The sequence below is a fragment of the Paramisgurnus dabryanus genome, chromosome 2 (genome assembly GCF_030506205.2).
Source record: "Paramisgurnus dabryanus chromosome 2, PD_genome_1.1, whole genome shotgun sequence".
Lineage (NCBI taxonomy): Eukaryota > Metazoa > Chordata > Actinopteri > Cypriniformes > Cobitidae > Paramisgurnus > Paramisgurnus dabryanus.
In genome coordinates this window covers 30,901,677-30,919,473 of record NC_133338.1, presented here as the reverse complement: position 1 = coordinate 30,919,473, position 17,797 = coordinate 30,901,677, and the positions used below count along the sequence as shown (strand labels likewise).

The window sequence follows — 17,797 nt, the reverse complement described above, 5'->3', positions numbered from 1 at the left end:
TGTGTATGGCATTTTAAAGCACAAAATGTTTTAATGTCATACAGCAATTTCATTGAGTTGTTGTTTTGTCTTCTGAATTGATTTGTGAAAAACAAATGTGTATTAACATGAGGTATCAATATTGGTGCCTGCTGTGCCTGTCTGAAAGTCGTGCTGTGTCTGTCTGTAGTGCCCACTGAGTTTCTGAAAGCTTAACTGTGTTAGGTTTGGGCCCCCAGTGTAGTGGGAAACTGCCAGTGAGGATTGAAGGTTATCCTAGGATGAATAAATGGTTGGGGATTAAAGGCAATGGCAATGTGTTGTACTTGAAAGCCCTTAGGCTTATATGCACAGCTCATAAAGTTGGAACCCGGAACAGTGTCATCAGAAAACCGCACTTTACGTTATAGTAATTGTGCAGTTGTCACTGAACTGTTTAAACATCTCACATTGTCTAGTTTCCCCCTTCGTTCCTTTTATAAACCTCTTTTGGATAGTAGGGTCATTGTTAAGGGTTAAGGCTCAGATTGATAAAAAAATTGTAAAACTCTAGTAGATTGTCAAGTAGGCCTACATTACCTGCTTAGGTTGTAAGATGAATATGAATCGCCGTTAAAACTACTATCCATAACGTTAAAAGTGAATTAAAATCAGTGTTCACACTGTCACTTTACCTTACCCTGATTTGCAATAGTAAGCTTATGATAATGATTTATAATTTAAGTAGTAGTGTACGATCTTACGAACCCACAAAACAACAGTAACTCTGCAAGTAACTTTAAAAAATAAATGTAAGTCATGGAATGTACTGTGCCTTACAAAGCCATCTATGTTCTTATATTAGTTGTATTATCGTATTCATAAAATTAAATGATTTAATCAACACTTAATGAAACAGAATGTTTTATATGTACGTTTTGTACGATGAACATCAGATATGTTACTTTATCAGGCAATCCTGTCGGTTGCTTATTCTGTGTAAATGTGACACAATTTTATGACCACTCTTTTTAATGGCATCTTGTCATTTGACGTTAATCAGTGTTTGATGCAGGGCAGGCTATTTAATCTTTAATTCAGGATTTATCAGGTGTTGTTCCTTTTTTCCTCATTCTTTGTTTTATTATAGCTGAAGTCATCCAGGTTTTGGTTGAAACATGAGAGGAATGTGCTGATACGTGTACCAGATGTTACCCAGTTGTATGACTGGCGTAAACAATGTAGCATCTGGCGTGTTTTATTTTTTAACTGCTTTAGTCTCTCCACTGTATCTCCTCATCTGTCCCACTGTCCCTCTCTTCTGTTGTCTTGGGAAAAATCTAAATGCAGGTATAAATTGCCCCGCCTTTTTTGAGATCACCCAATGTGACCAAAACACCCACTTTCCTGCAAAGGAAGAAGAGGTGGGCTCATGTCAACTGGGTATTATTGCTCACTGTAACTGTGTGAGCCAGTTAATCTGGAGTTGAAGAGGATGAGGATGCATGTATGTTGTTCAGCAGTTATTATGCTGTTTTTTTCAGTTGGGCTGTAGTTCTGTGCTTGCCCACACTCGTCGTCTCATATATGCATGTTCACATGAACAAGTACAAATAACACACTTATGTGACGTTGATGTATGATGAGTCCATAGTAAAGCAGGAAGTCTGACATGCAGCATTCCTTGTCTTTTTAAATATATAGTTTGCCTTTTTGGCCCTCGTTCAGAGTCCAGACTTGATACTAAAGTTCTCACTTTATTGTTTTCCCTGTCTATTGTGCTTAACTCCCCATTGGCATCTTTTTATTCACCTGGCTACGATCCTTTTGTGTGGCGTTGCCACACCCAATAGGAAGAACTTGGGTATTTCTCATTGTATGAGAGATTTAAGGTATTTCTGGAATTTAACCGTTTGCATTTTTCGGTTAACAGCTTTTTTTACTCCCCTTACTGATGAGAAAAATAAGAGATTTTTTTTTAAAACTGGTACTTGCCTGTTTCAGCGGTGTTTGTGAATGAAACCTATAATCCTACTGGTAATGGTATTTTCACATTATAAGCGACCTTGTCGCTGTTTGTCGCTCGTCTCTTTCAAAAGGGGCGTTTCTAAATCTGGTTGTCATAAACAAATGAGGACCGTCCACTCCAGTAACTGACAAGAGACGGATGACGTGAACTCCCCTGCTTCGTTATCATTAGTAGTCCCTCTCGAATGTTGCACATAATTTGCATAAAGTTAAACATTTCTTAACTTTGTCGCGCGACTGGTAGGGCTGGGTATCGAGTCAGATGTTCCAGATCGATTCGGTTTCGATTCACAAGCTATCAAATCGTTTCGATTCCGATTCTCGATTAAATTTTCAATTCCGGTTCTCAGGTAGGTTTTTATACTCGATTCTCGATTCAACTCAATGAATATATATTTAATACACATACTATATTAATAAAAAAGAACAGTGAACAGCAGTTTACAAGTGGGTAATTAATAAAAAGAAATTAAAAGCCACAACACGTCTTGCTTGCAAAATCGAAAATGCTTCCATTCCTCCGTTGAATGTTTGCAGGAATAAATATGAAAAAAATATCGATTCTGCTCTTTGATAATCGAGTTTTAATCGACCACGTTTTAAAAAACGATTAATCGAAAAATCGTTTTTTTTTTTTTTGCCCAGCCTAGCGACTGGACACGCCCATCCAGCCGTCAACGGTCACTGTCGCTCATGTCGCCGAAGGCCACGGAGCTTCCATTGAAATCAATGAGATTGGGTTGCTCTGCTACTGCTAGTCGCTTATAACCTGCAATGGACAGTTGTTCAGTAGTGGGCAATTTTATTATAATCATTGACAATTATTGAAATGATTTAGTTAGTAGGAAAGTTTAATGAAGTTAATGTGATAAAGTTTGGTTAATTACAGTGGCTGATTTTGTAGAAATGGATTTCACAATCACAAATGATCAATCTCCTCTTTAAATGGAGTCTTCAATAACAGAGGTGTCTCATGAATAGTATTTGGCTTTCATATGGTGGTAATCAATCTGCCCCTATGATGTGGTTTATTCTGTGTGGAATAGACTAATATGAATTATGTAACTATTTTGATTACGGCCTTCAAAAGTGTTTTTACATCAGTTTTTTTTATGAAACCATTTTGAGGCTTTAATTGCACTAAACTGGTACAACTGGTTTGTGATACCGTGTGGGACACATGCCCTTTTGGGAAGACATGATGAAACTGGATCACTGAACAGTCTGAGCATCTGCACGACAACAGCTTGTGCGTTTTGTTGTGGCTTTGGTTCTGCTGACTTCAGCATACACGCTGGAGTTCAGTGCTGAATCACAGCAACAGTAACTTTGACTACAGTTGTGTTGCCTCATCATCAGCACATTCCACACTAAAGAAACCTGACTTAAGATGTTTCTTAAAGCTGCGGTCGGTAACTATTTTGATCATATTTTTTACCAGATTCACTGAAACCAACACTATGCTCCGATATAACAACATAAATTAGACTGTTTAGAAAAAACCCAGCGCTTCTAGCTCCACCTAGAGCCTGTTATTTGTTTTGCAAAAATCCACCGCTCCCGGTTCATTTGGTCCAATCAGCACAGGGCTGTGTAAAATCTGCCTGTCAATCACAGTACCTGCATGCGCCACAGATCCCCCTCCCCCTTACGCGCGTTACAATATCACGTGCATTCACAAGCCTGTTGGATTAAACGCAGCGTAATGGCGAAGAGAACTTTCACTAATAAACTTCTGATTCCTCGGTTAACAACCAGAGCTAGGAAAACAACCAATGAAAAGAAGGAAACAAAGATAAGCGACCGTGACCGTAATAAAACTAGGATCAATATTGGACCAGCATTTGAAAGGTGGAGGAATCTACTAGGGATGGGCACGAGTACTCGATTGCTCGAGTACTCGAACGTGGCATCGATGATCGATCACGAAAACGATGATCATGTGGGTTTATTAATTTATTTATTGTGGATATGGCGGCATTTGGATGTCTGGTTAGCATTACGAGCGCATATGGTAGTAAAGACTGGGTCTGGAGATGCGTGTTTGACGTCGTGTCAAGCTACGCAGACCGACGTATGACATCAGTAACATTACCATGCGTGATTCAAAAACAAACAGATAATTCCGCGCGACCGCACCGCAGAAACCCGCCGATCCGCGCAGCCCGCGAGCCCGCGAAGCCGGTCACACCTCACATCACTGAGGCACTATGGTTTAAAAGGATGTCGTGATTTTCGGAAATACAGTCAGTCAGGTGCAAAATGTACAGCGCCGTCAAAAGTTCAATGGATTATCATCTCATATTTAAACATCAAATGTCAAGAGATACCAGAGAGCCATACTAGCATTACCATTACATCTTGACTGAGGTAAGAGGACGACACGACACAGCTAAACGCTAAAATGATAGCAAAACACTTAAAGCTGCATAATGTTATGAAGCTTGAGCTTTGACTGGACGTGTTTAAAAGTGCGCCGTTTATGATGCACATCCACAAAGGGAGTTAAACTTTCCTTTCTTTTTTTTTAGATAACTTGGTTGAAACCTTAGTTGAAGTCTTGCATTTTATGCAGATAGATGCACGTTGTACATTTATGTTGTATAAAGGCTTAATATTATGCAGAGTGCGTCAAATAGAAAGGGCTTCGGTTTGTGTTTATTAACCCTTTAGTTTCACTTCATCACGCAGCTTTTCTGTTAGAGGTTTCTGTTAAAAACATTTGATTAATTAGGAATCTAGTATGTGTTCATTGTTCTGTCAAAGTTTCTTCAAAATTAAGTTTTATTTGAGTGTTTTAATGAAAATATTTTCATTTTCACCATGACGTGTACGCCCCGCCCCTTTGATTGCCCCGCCCCCAGTTAATCGAGTACTCGTTCTTCAGACCTATGGATTAATCGAAATGAAATAAATGCACATCCCTAGAATCTACGAGATTTTAAAGGGTTCAAGCTGGATGCAGAGCTTGCCAGATTTCTTCTCTACAGGTAATTGTTTTGCTTTATCAACCATTGATTGTATTTCGGAGTGTTATGTAAGTAATCTAAGTGTTGTTGCTAAGTATGTGTTCACAATAATACTGGTGCACACGCGCTGACCAGGATGAGCTCGAAGGGAGGTTGCTCAGTGGTAGTGGGGGAGGGACATGAAATTGTAAACATTTGGAAACTGCTCAATCCTCCAGAGTTGCCGACGGCAGCTTTAAAGTCTGACACTTTTTACTGTAGGTAATATTTATATGTATAAAATGGTTAATTATAATACTTGCTTCTGATTGTTCAATAGCTGTGCTTTATTCACAAAAAAACAGCTATGACCGCTTCATGTTCCTAAAAACGCCCTCAGCCGTTACTTATTCATGATACAGCACAGCCTTTCGTACCTTATTGCTTATGAAACTCGGATAATCAAGCTTGACTGACTTTACATGGGTTTCAAACTATATGGGCTGGTATGAGATTTTGGCGGTTTGATAACCTTAAGCAAGTTGTTGTTCTTTTTACTGGACTCAATACATTTTATTTTTACAGAGCAACTATTGTTCGAATCACGATTTTATATTTCCTTTGGTGTGTAAGTGTATTTTAGTATTTAATGTTAACGATATGGAAAATGTTAAAACCCCAAGGTGAACGCAAAACTTTTCCAATGTAAATCTCTTTTCTTGGACTACAACAAACACATGGATTGTAGGCAACAGTTTACTTCCTGGGCCTGCTGATGTAGACAAGACCGACATTATCATAATTCCTTCCACTTTCTCTCACAGCCTGTAAATTAACTCCTGTTAGCATTGCATTGTGAGCGAATCTTTCAAACATGGTAAGGAGCGTCACATTTCCAGCTGATGTCAGAGGTATTCAGGCCAATCAAAACGTACCGATTAGCTGGCCTATCAGGGACACAGCACTTTCAGAACGATGAGCTTTGTACAAAATTAGTGCGTTTCAGGAAGAGAAGGAAATCTTGACCTAAAAAAAATGTACGGTATGGGGAAAATAATGTGTTTTTGAACCATAAACCACGTGAACACATTGTATTATAGCAAATACACAAAATTTTGTGAAATATGTGCACTTTAAGCAGCATACAACATGTATGCCATGTAAAAATAAAGCCTTTAAATTATAATATTCTTAAAAAAACATTTTGTAATATATATTAAATATAAACGTCAAATCAGTTAAATGACTTAATGATTGAATTAATTTTGTGTAAACAAAACTCTAAAAACCTCGCTATACCTTGAAAGTGGAAACCAGCCCATGCCTATTTCAAACGTTTGCCATTATTAGGACAGCATGGTTGCCCCCTATGAGAGATGAAGGCATTAGACACAAATGTGCTTATGCTATTTTGCAAAATATGGGAACAATTAAATCGTCTTTCGAATTATTTTACTCCTCTACTAATTATTAAATTCACACTCAACAAAATAAATTATTTTCTTAAAGCTGCGTCAAGTGGTTCCACATAACTTTATGTAGTCTCAATGATTACAATTAACTAATAATTCATAATACGTTATGTTGGCTGAACAAACACTTTTTCAAGGGATAGTTTACCCAAAAATGAAAATTCTGTCATCATTTACTCACTCTCAGGTCGTTACAAACCTGTACAAATTTCTTTGTTCTGATGAACACTTAAGAAGATATTTTAAGGAATGTCTGTAACCAAACCGTTCCTTAGCCCCATTCACTTCCATAGTATTTTTTTACCCAAGTATGTTGGGCTATGTAATTTTGGCCAAATTGTCCAGCCGTGGGTGTGTGCACGTAAATGGGGAGGGGAGTCAGGACACAAAAGAAATGGCGTCACCCTGCTATCATGTGACCGTGCCAGTTAAAACCTAGCAACCATCCCGCAAGGCTGAGAATGGCAGGTTAGGACTTGTATCACTACACCCTTTAGAAACTCCTCCTCACTCCCCCTCCTCCTCACACACACACACACACACACACACACACACACACACACACACACACACACACACACACACACACACTTTAACGTTCCCCATTATTCTGAGAAACGTAGATGATGAGCAGTGCTTTTTTGTGTGTTGTTTTAGGTGTTGCCCTGAAGGCAGTGCAATATTGGCCCAGATTATTTAAGTTTTTGCTCTTGTTTTTCCTGCGGGTTTTACAAAACCTAGAGGTTGTGCAAATATTGTTTTAATGAAATATGCAGGCCATTGAATTTCTGGAATGCTGTTGTTGTATCGCAGTCGATTTCTCAACAGTCATTGGTGTCTGGGTAAGTTGTAAAGTAGGTCATATTAAAGGACATGCAATTGTGCAGAAACAATGCACAAAGTTTCTGTATGTAATCCAAATACATCGAAGTTCATTTCAATGTTTAAGTCTGGCCGTTAGGGGGCTCTAGTGTTACTATAGGAAGGAGAATTATAATGTGTAAGCACGAATACGGTCACGCTCTGCTGGTTTCGGCTATGCACCAGAACCCACAGAAATGGGAGCAGGCAAGGTCACTGTAATGTAATCCAAAGTATTCAAAGCATCTCCACCACAGCTGTAATTAAAAAGACAATTTCCTTTTACTTTCAGATATTTCTGTCCTCTTCAGTCTTACCCTATCATGTTATACATGTTTAATAATTCACTAGTGTTTTGATTTTGTCTGTTCAATACAGCTGTCCCATGTTTTTGTAATGTAGGAATTTGGTTTAGGTTTAACCAGCACAAGCCTGTCAAAATTTAATAAAGTAATAAAGGTGTCACTGGGGCGGTACCCTTTAAAAGGTCATTTAGAAGGTACCAATATGTACTTTTAAGAGTCTCTTTAGATCACTCAATTTAATAGGGGCTCACTTCAGATCTGCTTAAAACTGACTAAAATGTTTATTGTGCAGACTGTTTATGTTGGCCCTTTTGATATGGGATGGGAGTGTGTTTTGTTATGTTAGTTAGTCAGGAATTTATGATTCTCATTTATAAGAGCAGTGATAGGACTCTGCACTGGTAAAATAAAGATAGGTCAGCTTTGATAAAAGGTTGGACTTTCTGGCGCCGACCAGCAGAGGATGATCTCACAAGTCATGACTCCCCCCGTCTAAGCTGTGCTATGCCACCCACAGTCCATTCACGCTTGTTAGGGTCTTGCTTTCACACTCTCCTACTCTCTTTCTCTACTAAAGGAATGATAAATAAGGTGTCTGACTTCACTTCGGGTTAATGTTTATCTTTTGCTTTTACCCATTCTGAGCACAGTGACCCTGCTCTGCTTATATCGTATCTCGGTATCAGAGACATGATATTTGTTTGCAGTCTTCGATACGCAGTGATGACTAGCAATGAGAATGTTTGTTTGCTTTATTCTAATTAACAAAAACGTCTTGCCCTCGGGTACATCTTTCTTGAACTTCTGCCAAGTGCTCGCACATTACGCAAACGCAGGCACTTGCATGCCAATGAGATGTAAATTCATTGCAGCCCTTTTATCCGTTTATATTTTTTAGAGTGTTAGCTGATAAAGGACCACTCTACGCTCTTTTGGTTTTAATTGAGAAGGTTTCTGAAGGATGGACAATAACTTGAATATTTATATGAGCCTGTAGTAGTAGTAACACTCAATTACATATAATTTATTTAATTATCTTAACACAAAACTCTGTTGTTGTTGTTATTATAGGTTAAAAATATAAGAAATTATGCCATTAAAGTAATATTATCAGATTGTCTGCTGTCTTAAGATTTGCAGAAAAATAAGCAGGGCATGTCTGTAAAAGAATGAAATGAATGACATACAGTCAGCAGAAATCTGATCTCGCTTTTTACACGGCTGTCGGAAGTAGAGGAAAATAGCAGGGAAGTGGTCTGTCCGCTGGGTCAGAGGTCGGATCCGAGGTCTGTAATCAAACAGCTGGACATGTATGAAGGGCCCACACATGTTTCTGTTACTTTCCAATAATAGGCTGTGAAAACCGTTCCAAAGATTATTTATAGAAATGCCAGGTTAAATAAGCTTGATTTTAGGACGGCAACCAATGTTTTTTCATAATCGATGAATCAGGCGATTATTTTTTTCAATTACTCGACTAATCGAATAAAACCAAAATATTTACATAATTTGATTTTTCACTTATTTTAGCTTAACAACGCACTAAATTAGGGTATTCACGTGTAGAAGTGTACTTTTAAAAGTGCAAAAGCCACACACTTCTACAGAGTACACTACCACGCTACTTAATAATATATTCTTTTTTCTTTTGTTATTTTAAGCCTTAAATTAAAAACGTTTGTGTACCTTTCAAATGGTAAAGGGCCTTTCACAAAGGGCCGTTCACTATAGTACATGGATCTGGTAGCTGTGTTGAAAAAGTTGATAAAGTCAACATTTTAAAATGACTTTGCTTTGACCGTGTTGCTTCACTGCTGATTCTCGCCATACTTCCGTTGCCAAAATGCGCACGCATACGTTGCCACGTCATCATTGTGTACAAACAGTAAAGGGTCTATAGAGGAGTTGAGGACATCTGCTGGTTACCCGCTGCGTAAATGCAACAAGAACGGCATACATAAATATTTAGTGACATGTTAACAATTGCAAAAGTTTTTATTACGGAAAAATATTAGTTAATGTCATTAAAAGCATTTGTTTTGCGCACGTGTCGCGTGTGAGTGAATTAGCATAAAGTTATCGTTATGATGTGGATGGTAATATCGTTAACGTTATAGTTATTGTTATAATGTGAACAGCTCTTAAAACCTATGTAAATGTCAAAATAAATGTAACTACTTTTTATGTCACAGACCAACTAATCGATAATGAAATTTGTTGACGATTAATTTCATAATCGATTATTATCGATTTTATCAATTAGTTGTTGCAGCCCTACTTGATTTATAGTCATTTTAATTGTCCACCACAGGAGGACTAAATATTATATATTATAAAAAAGTTTAGTTTGGAAAAACTAAATATTTCAGTGGATGTTTTCATTTTTCTATGTGTGTTTGTGTTTTAAGGCAATTTCTATACATAATTGTGCTTTAAAATGCTTTTTTTTTTATTCTTTCTCTAGAATGTCAGTTACACTTACTATTTAGTTTCAGCTTAGGCTCGAAATGATTTTGTTTTTGTTTCACCGTCATTTCTTTACACACAGTTTTTTTATTACAGGTCATTAAGGGTTTAAGTCCCTGACAAGTAGATCCTGTTAGTAAATTCTTTAACAAGAATCAGTATAGTGGAGGAAGTGAAAATAACTGCTTATTTTTCAGTCCACAAAACACTTGCCTTTTTAGTTAATGATAGCTTCATTGCTCCAGAAGGCTACAAATTCCCCATGGTCCCATTGTGCTCTGCATGCCTTTGAAAAAGGTTTTTCGTCCCTGGGTGGGCTCGAACCACCAACCTTTCGGTTAACAGCCGAACGCGCTAACCGATTGCGCCACAGAGACGGATGAGGGGCCCAGCACAAGGAGCCGTCTTGTACTCTCTACAGCTGCTCTGTGTGCTATCATGTTTCCATTACAGATAACTGATGTTAACTGCTGAGGTGAAGGCTGTAATTTTGTTGAAGATTAGATGGTGTGAGAAATGTATTTGCTCTCATTCTGCGTATTTGCTCTCATTCTGCCTATTTCCAGTGTTGCCAGGGTGCAGTACATCATGTAAGTTATAATAATGCACATGTCTGTAATAAAGTGAGCTGTAGCTGGCTTAGTTTAGCTAGTGTACATATAAACAAAAATCCTTCCAGTAGTTCATCACAGCCTTTCTTTAGCATACCAACACATTTGCTGAGATCATGAAGAGCTTTGCGCAAGACATGCAATTTCACATACAGATCAGTAGTAGGCAGTGTCCACGGGCAGTTTAAAGGCAAGAACCAAGGAAGCAGCAGCTTGTTGTGGATGTTGTTTGAGATGCATGTTGGAGACTTGGAACCAAGTTGTTAAATATAGCTTCTTAATATTCCACTTTCATAAAAAAAATTATTTACTTGCAAATGATGTTATAGGAAATTTGACACTAAAAATTGTAATTGCATTAAAAATAATCGAGATTATTTAAGGTTGCATACATGTTAAATAGGTTGGTTGCTTGCAAAAATCTATAGTTTCTTAGGGTTGTGAACTCCAGCTGGGAGATGTTTGTTTGATGTAGAATTAGTGAAGGGATATCCTGCCTGAACTCCAAGAATACCTCCCTCTCTTTATACCCACCACCAGCACCCCCCGCACAGTAGTTGCATCAGAAGGTTACGTCTGTCTTTTTCTAAATCAAGCATGACAGCTCTCTGCTTCTCTCTGGGAGTTCAAATTCACAGCAGCTACACATCCGTCTGTGTTTGGTGCGGTACTAAATCAGACCTGTTGATGTGTGGATGGCATGTGGCAGTTCTGCTGGGATGAAGGATTTTTGGTGTGTCAAAAGGAAAAATGCAGAAATGTTGGAAGAATTGTGTAATTCCGATATAAGTCTTGTGAGAGAGGATGAATTAAGGTTCTTGAGTAAGAGGGGATGAAGGTTTTATCTTGCATTTTTTGCTTGCAGTAATTCAAATCTGTCAACAAATTGCCCTTGGGCTTGTAGTCACAGCTCAAAGTTTGGAAAACCATTTCATTGCCGAGCCACATACTTGATTACTCGTTTTGTCACGCCCCAAAATACCTTCCTGGTTTTGCTCATAGCTCCCTTGCTGTGTTATCTTTGTATATTTGGACTCCAGTATCTGTAGCTCTCTTCCATATGTTATGATTTATTGGGCTGTTCACTGCCATTACTTTGCTGTTGCCAGGCAAAAAAATCTTTGAGTGTAGGTAGGGAGGGGGTGAGACTTGGGATGAGGGTATGGTTTCAGTTTTACAAGGTGTTGACGTGAGTTATGGCGCACAGAGTCACCCAGACTGCCCGGCAGCCAAGATCTAACCTGGATACATTGTCCAACCGGAGCGCTTATCACTTTATACCCCATCAGTCATTATTACTTTAACCTGCTGCACATGAAAAACATTCACAGAGTACATTGTGTGTTTATGTAGATGTCATAGGTTCAAACTAGAACAAGACCACAAACACGCCCTTTTTTACAACAAACAGACATGTTCCCACGTTCTGTAAAATTGCTTGTATGCATTATTACATACACATTGTTATCTGCTCTATGGATTAGATAAGTTCTTATAAATAAGACATACAAATGGAGGATTTCATTCTTTTACTCAACTATTTTTAGATCCAGTTGAGACATGTTATGTTAAGGGTTAGGCATTTTTAACTTTGACCTGTAAACATTGACCCAGAAAACTTTAACATTTGCAAAGAACTAAAATCCACACTGTATTTCTTTGCCACCACATAGAAATGATCTGGCAACCACCATTGCAAATTGGCATAAAGTAGAACATTTCACTTTAAAAAATGTTTTTAAATAATAAAAAGTAATGCTGCTTAGTAAATGGGATATAAACACCTCTCAGCTGTAATTGAATGCCCTTATCTAAAGACAAAACAAAACATAAAAAGTCTTACTCTTACACTCGCACAAACATTATTGTGCTTATTTAAAGAAGTAGATCCTATATGTGTGCATCTCAGTTTCATTGTTTCTATGGGGCAGAGCAGGTTGGGGATGGAATGGGACAGAGTCAATCACCCTACACCCCCTCATATGACATGCTATACGTGTGGGTATTCTCACATGTATGCTGGTGCATCAATGTCACAGACTGTGATGGGGGCACATTAGGGGTAACTGAACTCCCCCACTGGCATTGGTGTGAAAATCTAATGCGTCCCTGCTGTCTTTTGATCCCTTTCAGACCTCTCACCTACCATATTAAAAACTGACGTCTTCGTTTCAGAAATAGATTTTATGCGCTGTGTTTATCATCAAGATGCTGAGTTGGTTGGGGGAGATTGTAAATGTGGCCCCACAGCCCATATCCCAGACGAATGATTGTAAAAAGCTGACACCTAATCCTGCCACTGTGCATTACATCCATCGGCTCTGACCCTCCTGGTGTGAGGACAGATGCTTTGACTAAAAGCGCCTCCTCAGACTGCCACCCCATGACCTGGTCTGGATCTGAGACTTTAATCTCGCATAGATTAATGTTTCAAGTTTTATTTGCGGGTGTCGCTGGGGTGTGGGGGGGGGGGGTGTTATGCAGACTCCGTTGCGGGTTCTCTCATTTGGCTGGCCTTGTTTCTGTCCTCTTACATACGGGTGTCACCGTAACGGTTACTCATGGACCAGATATGCTAGGATGGGATATTATTAGCAGTTCTACCCCAATCAGTCATTGGAGAAAGGTCTGAGGGTCAAAAAATAAAGAGGTAACCAGCCTGGGTGGCTTGTCTGCGTGCTGTTTACAGGGATATTTTAGACGTGGAAGAGCTCACATATTTACTGCCAGAGGTTGGACGACCTTGCCATTTTTCATAGAGGAGCAAAGCAGATAGGGACAGAAGGAGAGAGCAGAAACCTTTTAGCAAACAAAAAGACGGTCTGATTTCTCTTTGAAAGCAGGACAGAGGGGAAGAGACAGACTCTCCCTCAGAGGAGGAGCTGCTGTCCCGGGGCTGGTCCCTGCGCTACAGCGGCTCTCCCTGCATGTTTCTGTTCATCTCCTGCAGTGATGAAGCCTCAAGGAGAAACTGCGGGCTGGGGTGAAGTTCGAGGACTCTGCCGAGGTTTCTGGTCCCCCTGTAAGGCACAGGCTGCCTGCTGGAAAGGGGGACTCTACTGAAGACCACAACCAGATACATACTGTTTCTCTTGCACTCGCTGGCTGAGTGTTCATTTTGTTGGATAAGTAGAAAGAACTTATTTTTTTTATACTTCTCCAGACCACTGCAAGAGGACCACCAAGATGAGTCGATGGCTCAAATGCACCTCCTTGTATTTTGTAGGTATCCTGAGATTCTCCTGTAGAACTTTAAGGTTGAACTTTGCTCTACTTTAAGTTCTTTTGTCTTTTTTATTTGTGCAAAGCGGGAAGGAGAGAGGCTGTTATTTCTGTACGTGTTTTGAACTTTCCCAGTTGGGGAGAGAGACTTATAGCTTATAGAAGTTCAAGAATCTTGTGAATTCTCCTGGAGTGTTAACTTTTTCGTCTGAGACTCTTGGAGCTTGACGGTCTTTCAGCACTCGTCATGCCAGAATTGAAACGCCAATAGTCGTTCAGTCATCTTTTGTTTACGTGTAGTTTATCGTGTCAAAGATTTTATCTAGGTTTATTTTGTTAACGTGAAGGTAGGCTACATTAGCAGCTATTTCTGTATTTCATCATATCTTTGATTGATTGGGTTGTAAGTGTATTATTGACTCTAAGCCTTTTATTTCCTGTTTGGTGTACTGATGTGTTCACATTCCTTTATTCAGCTAATAATAGTTTGGATCACCATCCTGATCATCAGCATAGTCAAGCACAAGGAGTGATCTTGGCAGCTTTTATTAAACTGACATTGCTGTCTTTGTATATATGTTGAAGTTATGAATGCTGGGTGTGACGATGTGTCTCTTTTCTATAGAATGCCACTGTCTTTGTATAAATACTGATGGTTTAAAGCTTGGGTGTGACTGTTTCTTTTTGCCTGTCTTTTGTTTAGAATACAGACTGGAATAAGTATGATGACCGGCTGATGAAGGCAGTGGAGAGGAGGGAGGTGGACAAGGTTGCAGCTGTGCTTGGCAAGAAGGGCATCATCCCCACCAAACTTGATGTAGAAGGGCGATCTGCGTAAGTACTCCTATCTCACACATGCACGCAAGGTCACATCATTAAGTGTGCAGCAATGTGCAAAATGGGAATGTTTAAACTTGGTATTTTGATGATGTTATTGTTTCTGCAGCTATAGGTATAGTCACCTTTATTTTACCACAGCACAAATTTCTTTTCTGAATCCAAGAGCGTTTTTACTGATTGACTTGTGTTTGTGTCCAGTCTTGACTGAAGCATTTTTTGTCCTGACCAAAGGTTTTGGATGAGTTCGAAAAACATGTTATGTCCACAACCATTTAACCGAGCGCACGCTAATATTCATAACAGACCAGAACAGCCAAGGCTTCTTAAGCAGGAAGTGGATCTTCACCGAGTGTTTCTGTTTGGTTACACTGACTAAATTTAGTCTCTCTGAAACGTTAACTGCCACTTAACTTCATTCTGAAAGCCAGAAAGAGTCCAGAAAGCCTTAACCGATGCCCTTTATTGCATCGGGCTGAATGCAGAAGTATTTTAGGGGTCAGAGGTCCATCTTTAAAGCCTGTCATTTAATGTCACTGATGTTTTATTGCACTGTCACACTCAGCTGGTCTTTTCCTGCTTTAAAGAGCCAAGTTTATCCTCAATCCATCCCTGATGTTTTTACTGCCTCCCCGGTGTATATGTAGGGCACAGATAGACACATTTCAGCTCGATTTAAGCACACAGCTTTGTTTCGCTCCCTCATTTGAGTACACAATATTCCCCTTTGGGTATTTTTGTCAAGAGTGTGAGATTCTTCCTCTGTTAGCTGGGGAAGGGCTTGACTTGTAATAAGGTGCTAGAATTTCTCGGGACTGAATCAAGTACGTTCACCGCCGTCAGAGTCGCCCAGTTAGTGTTATAGTGTAACAGAGCTCAATTAATAACACCACCCTGATATATGAAACATCTGTGTGCCCTAATGGCTGCCAAATGACCATAACACAGACTTATGCAGCCTATCTCTAGATGAACACACAGATCACGTGTGGTCTCTGGATTTGTGGAAATCCTCTGTTCATATATAGCAAGACCCCACATGTTGCTCCGGCCCTGTTATTTCTCCCACCAGTCAGAATAGCTCACAGAGACAGCCAGGCAAATCACAGGGCTTTTAAAGTGTAATCCAGTAGTTGTGGTGTGTAAATTTGTAACTTGCATAAGTACAACATTAATTTTCATTAAAAAAAATATTTGGCCTTGTGGACAGATCCAGCTTAGCGGATTTCTCTGATTGTATGTTGTAAAAGCTTTGCTAGAAGTACGCTTTCCTGAGGGCACATGGTAATAGATGGTTTGCTTGCAGGAAACTTGAAGCCTTTCTGCTCAGGTTGTAACTCTTTTCCTTCTTTATAACACACAAGTAAGTGGGAGTGCTGGTGTCCACACAGTAATTTATCTACAGAACAGAACAATCCTTTTGATATGCTTGTTTTTTTGTTCCTCTTGCATTTAGAAATCTATTTACATTCCAAATGTGTTCTACACTTATCAGATATTCAAGGAAAATGGCTTTTGCTGTTGCTCGGATGGAAGGCCAGTACAGCATACAGATTTAGTTTTTTTGTTTTGAAATTAAAAGTGGCCCACATACCCCACCTCTCCAACCCCCCTCTAAAAATACATAATGTATCTTGGACCCGCAGATATGCAAGTCAGTCAATAAGTTGGAGCCAAGCTAGAATGACATGTCTGGGTCTCCATGACCATCTGAGCCTTTCAGTCTCCTAACCAGCAGGGGTTATTTACCTCTAGAACATCCAAAATGTTTCTTTAACCCTGAAATTTTTTTATCATGCTTTGTGTTTTTTTTTAGTTATTAAATCATGTTTGAAGGAAATTGTCTGCAAAAGCAATGAGCTGTGGCTCCCTTTTGGTTTCCCTTGAAATTGTGTTTTGGTTTTAGATTAAGATAAATCTTGCAGTAGCTTCAAGTAGTGGAACAATGTGTTTTTAATGGACTGTAAAATGACTGTTGTATAACGTTATAACTAATAAAAATAATGTTGTTTAAATGAAAAAGTTTCTGAACGTAACAGGACCTGAGGTAGAAATGAAGTGGTCATGATTTCTCAATGACAAGCTCTCTGTTCTGAATCCTAAAAATAACTAGTTTGACTCGTGACACCTTGTGTCTCCTGACAAATGTTTGATTTATCCATCCATCCATCCATCACTCAGTGGATTTGTTCAAAACTGTACGTGTCAGTAATCCACATCGTCATACATTAAACCCCAGTTTAATCCTGTGTCTGCATGGTTGTCTTCCCACCATCAACACTGTCTGTCACTAATAATACTTCCCAAACACAGGTAAACTTCTGCTCATCATTCACAACACGTCTTCATGGTCAAACAGTTTATCAGTGCTCACATGCAAATTGAGAAATGACATTATGATAAATGCAAATGAGTTTATTGAACACTGCTTTCAATCCAAAGCACTTGACCAGCAGTACTGCTATGACCGGAGATGTGTTTATGTCTGTGAATAATGCATACTAGTGTGCATGGTTTTGCGTGCGTGCAGGTGCATTCATAATGAGAGGTTGTGTATTTGTCAGTAGTGTATTTTTTTCCTTCTTGGAATGCGGAAGAAGCTTAAAGCAGGCATCAGCCATTACCACATTTTCTTACTTTTGCTCACACGTTTTTCTTTCTCTTTGTAGGTTCCATCTTGCTGCAACCAGAGGACATCTGGACTGCCTGAATCTCATTCTCAATCACGGCGTGGATGTTACAGCCACAGATGCCACAGGTGAAAATGTTGCTATAAGCTGCCATTGATAAAACCATTGTATTCCCCGGCCCCACTGTGATAAAATACATACCTCAAGCTCACTTTAAATAGCTTTGTATAAAAATTAAATGCATGAATGTACATTTTGAATGTGTCTGCCTGTAGGTTTGAATTTGATGAATTGAAAAGCCTGTATAGATACAGTATGAGCCATAGCTCTCCTGATGTCGCAGTTAAAATAATAGAGTAGCATTACATTAAATGGTAGTGCATGGGGGATAGCAATCTTGTAGTCATGCTCTCAAATAAAAACATCTAGATTGGTCCACCTTGTATTTTCTCTAATGGA

At 39.1% G+C, this 17,797-nt stretch overlaps 1 protein-coding gene and 1 non-coding gene across 2 annotated transcripts in view; one reads left to right on the top strand and one right to left on the bottom strand.

The window, feature by feature from the left end:
• Positions 1 to 17,797, top strand: part of uacab (uveal autoantigen with coiled-coil domains and ankyrin repeats b) — a 41,332-nt gene that overhangs the window by 7,199 nt on the left and 16,336 nt on the right. The window contains exons 2-3 of the mRNA XM_065267859.2: positions 14,575 to 14,705; positions 17,378 to 17,466. Coding sequence (XP_065123931.1) covers positions 14,575 to 14,705; positions 17,378 to 17,466 — 220 coding nt within the window. The remainder of the gene's footprint in view (positions 1 to 14,574; positions 14,706 to 17,377; positions 17,467 to 17,797) is intronic.
• Positions 10,342 to 10,415, bottom strand: trnan-guu (transfer RNA asparagine (anticodon GUU)). Its single transcript has one exon. It is a non-coding gene; the product is annotated as a tRNA-Asn (tRNA).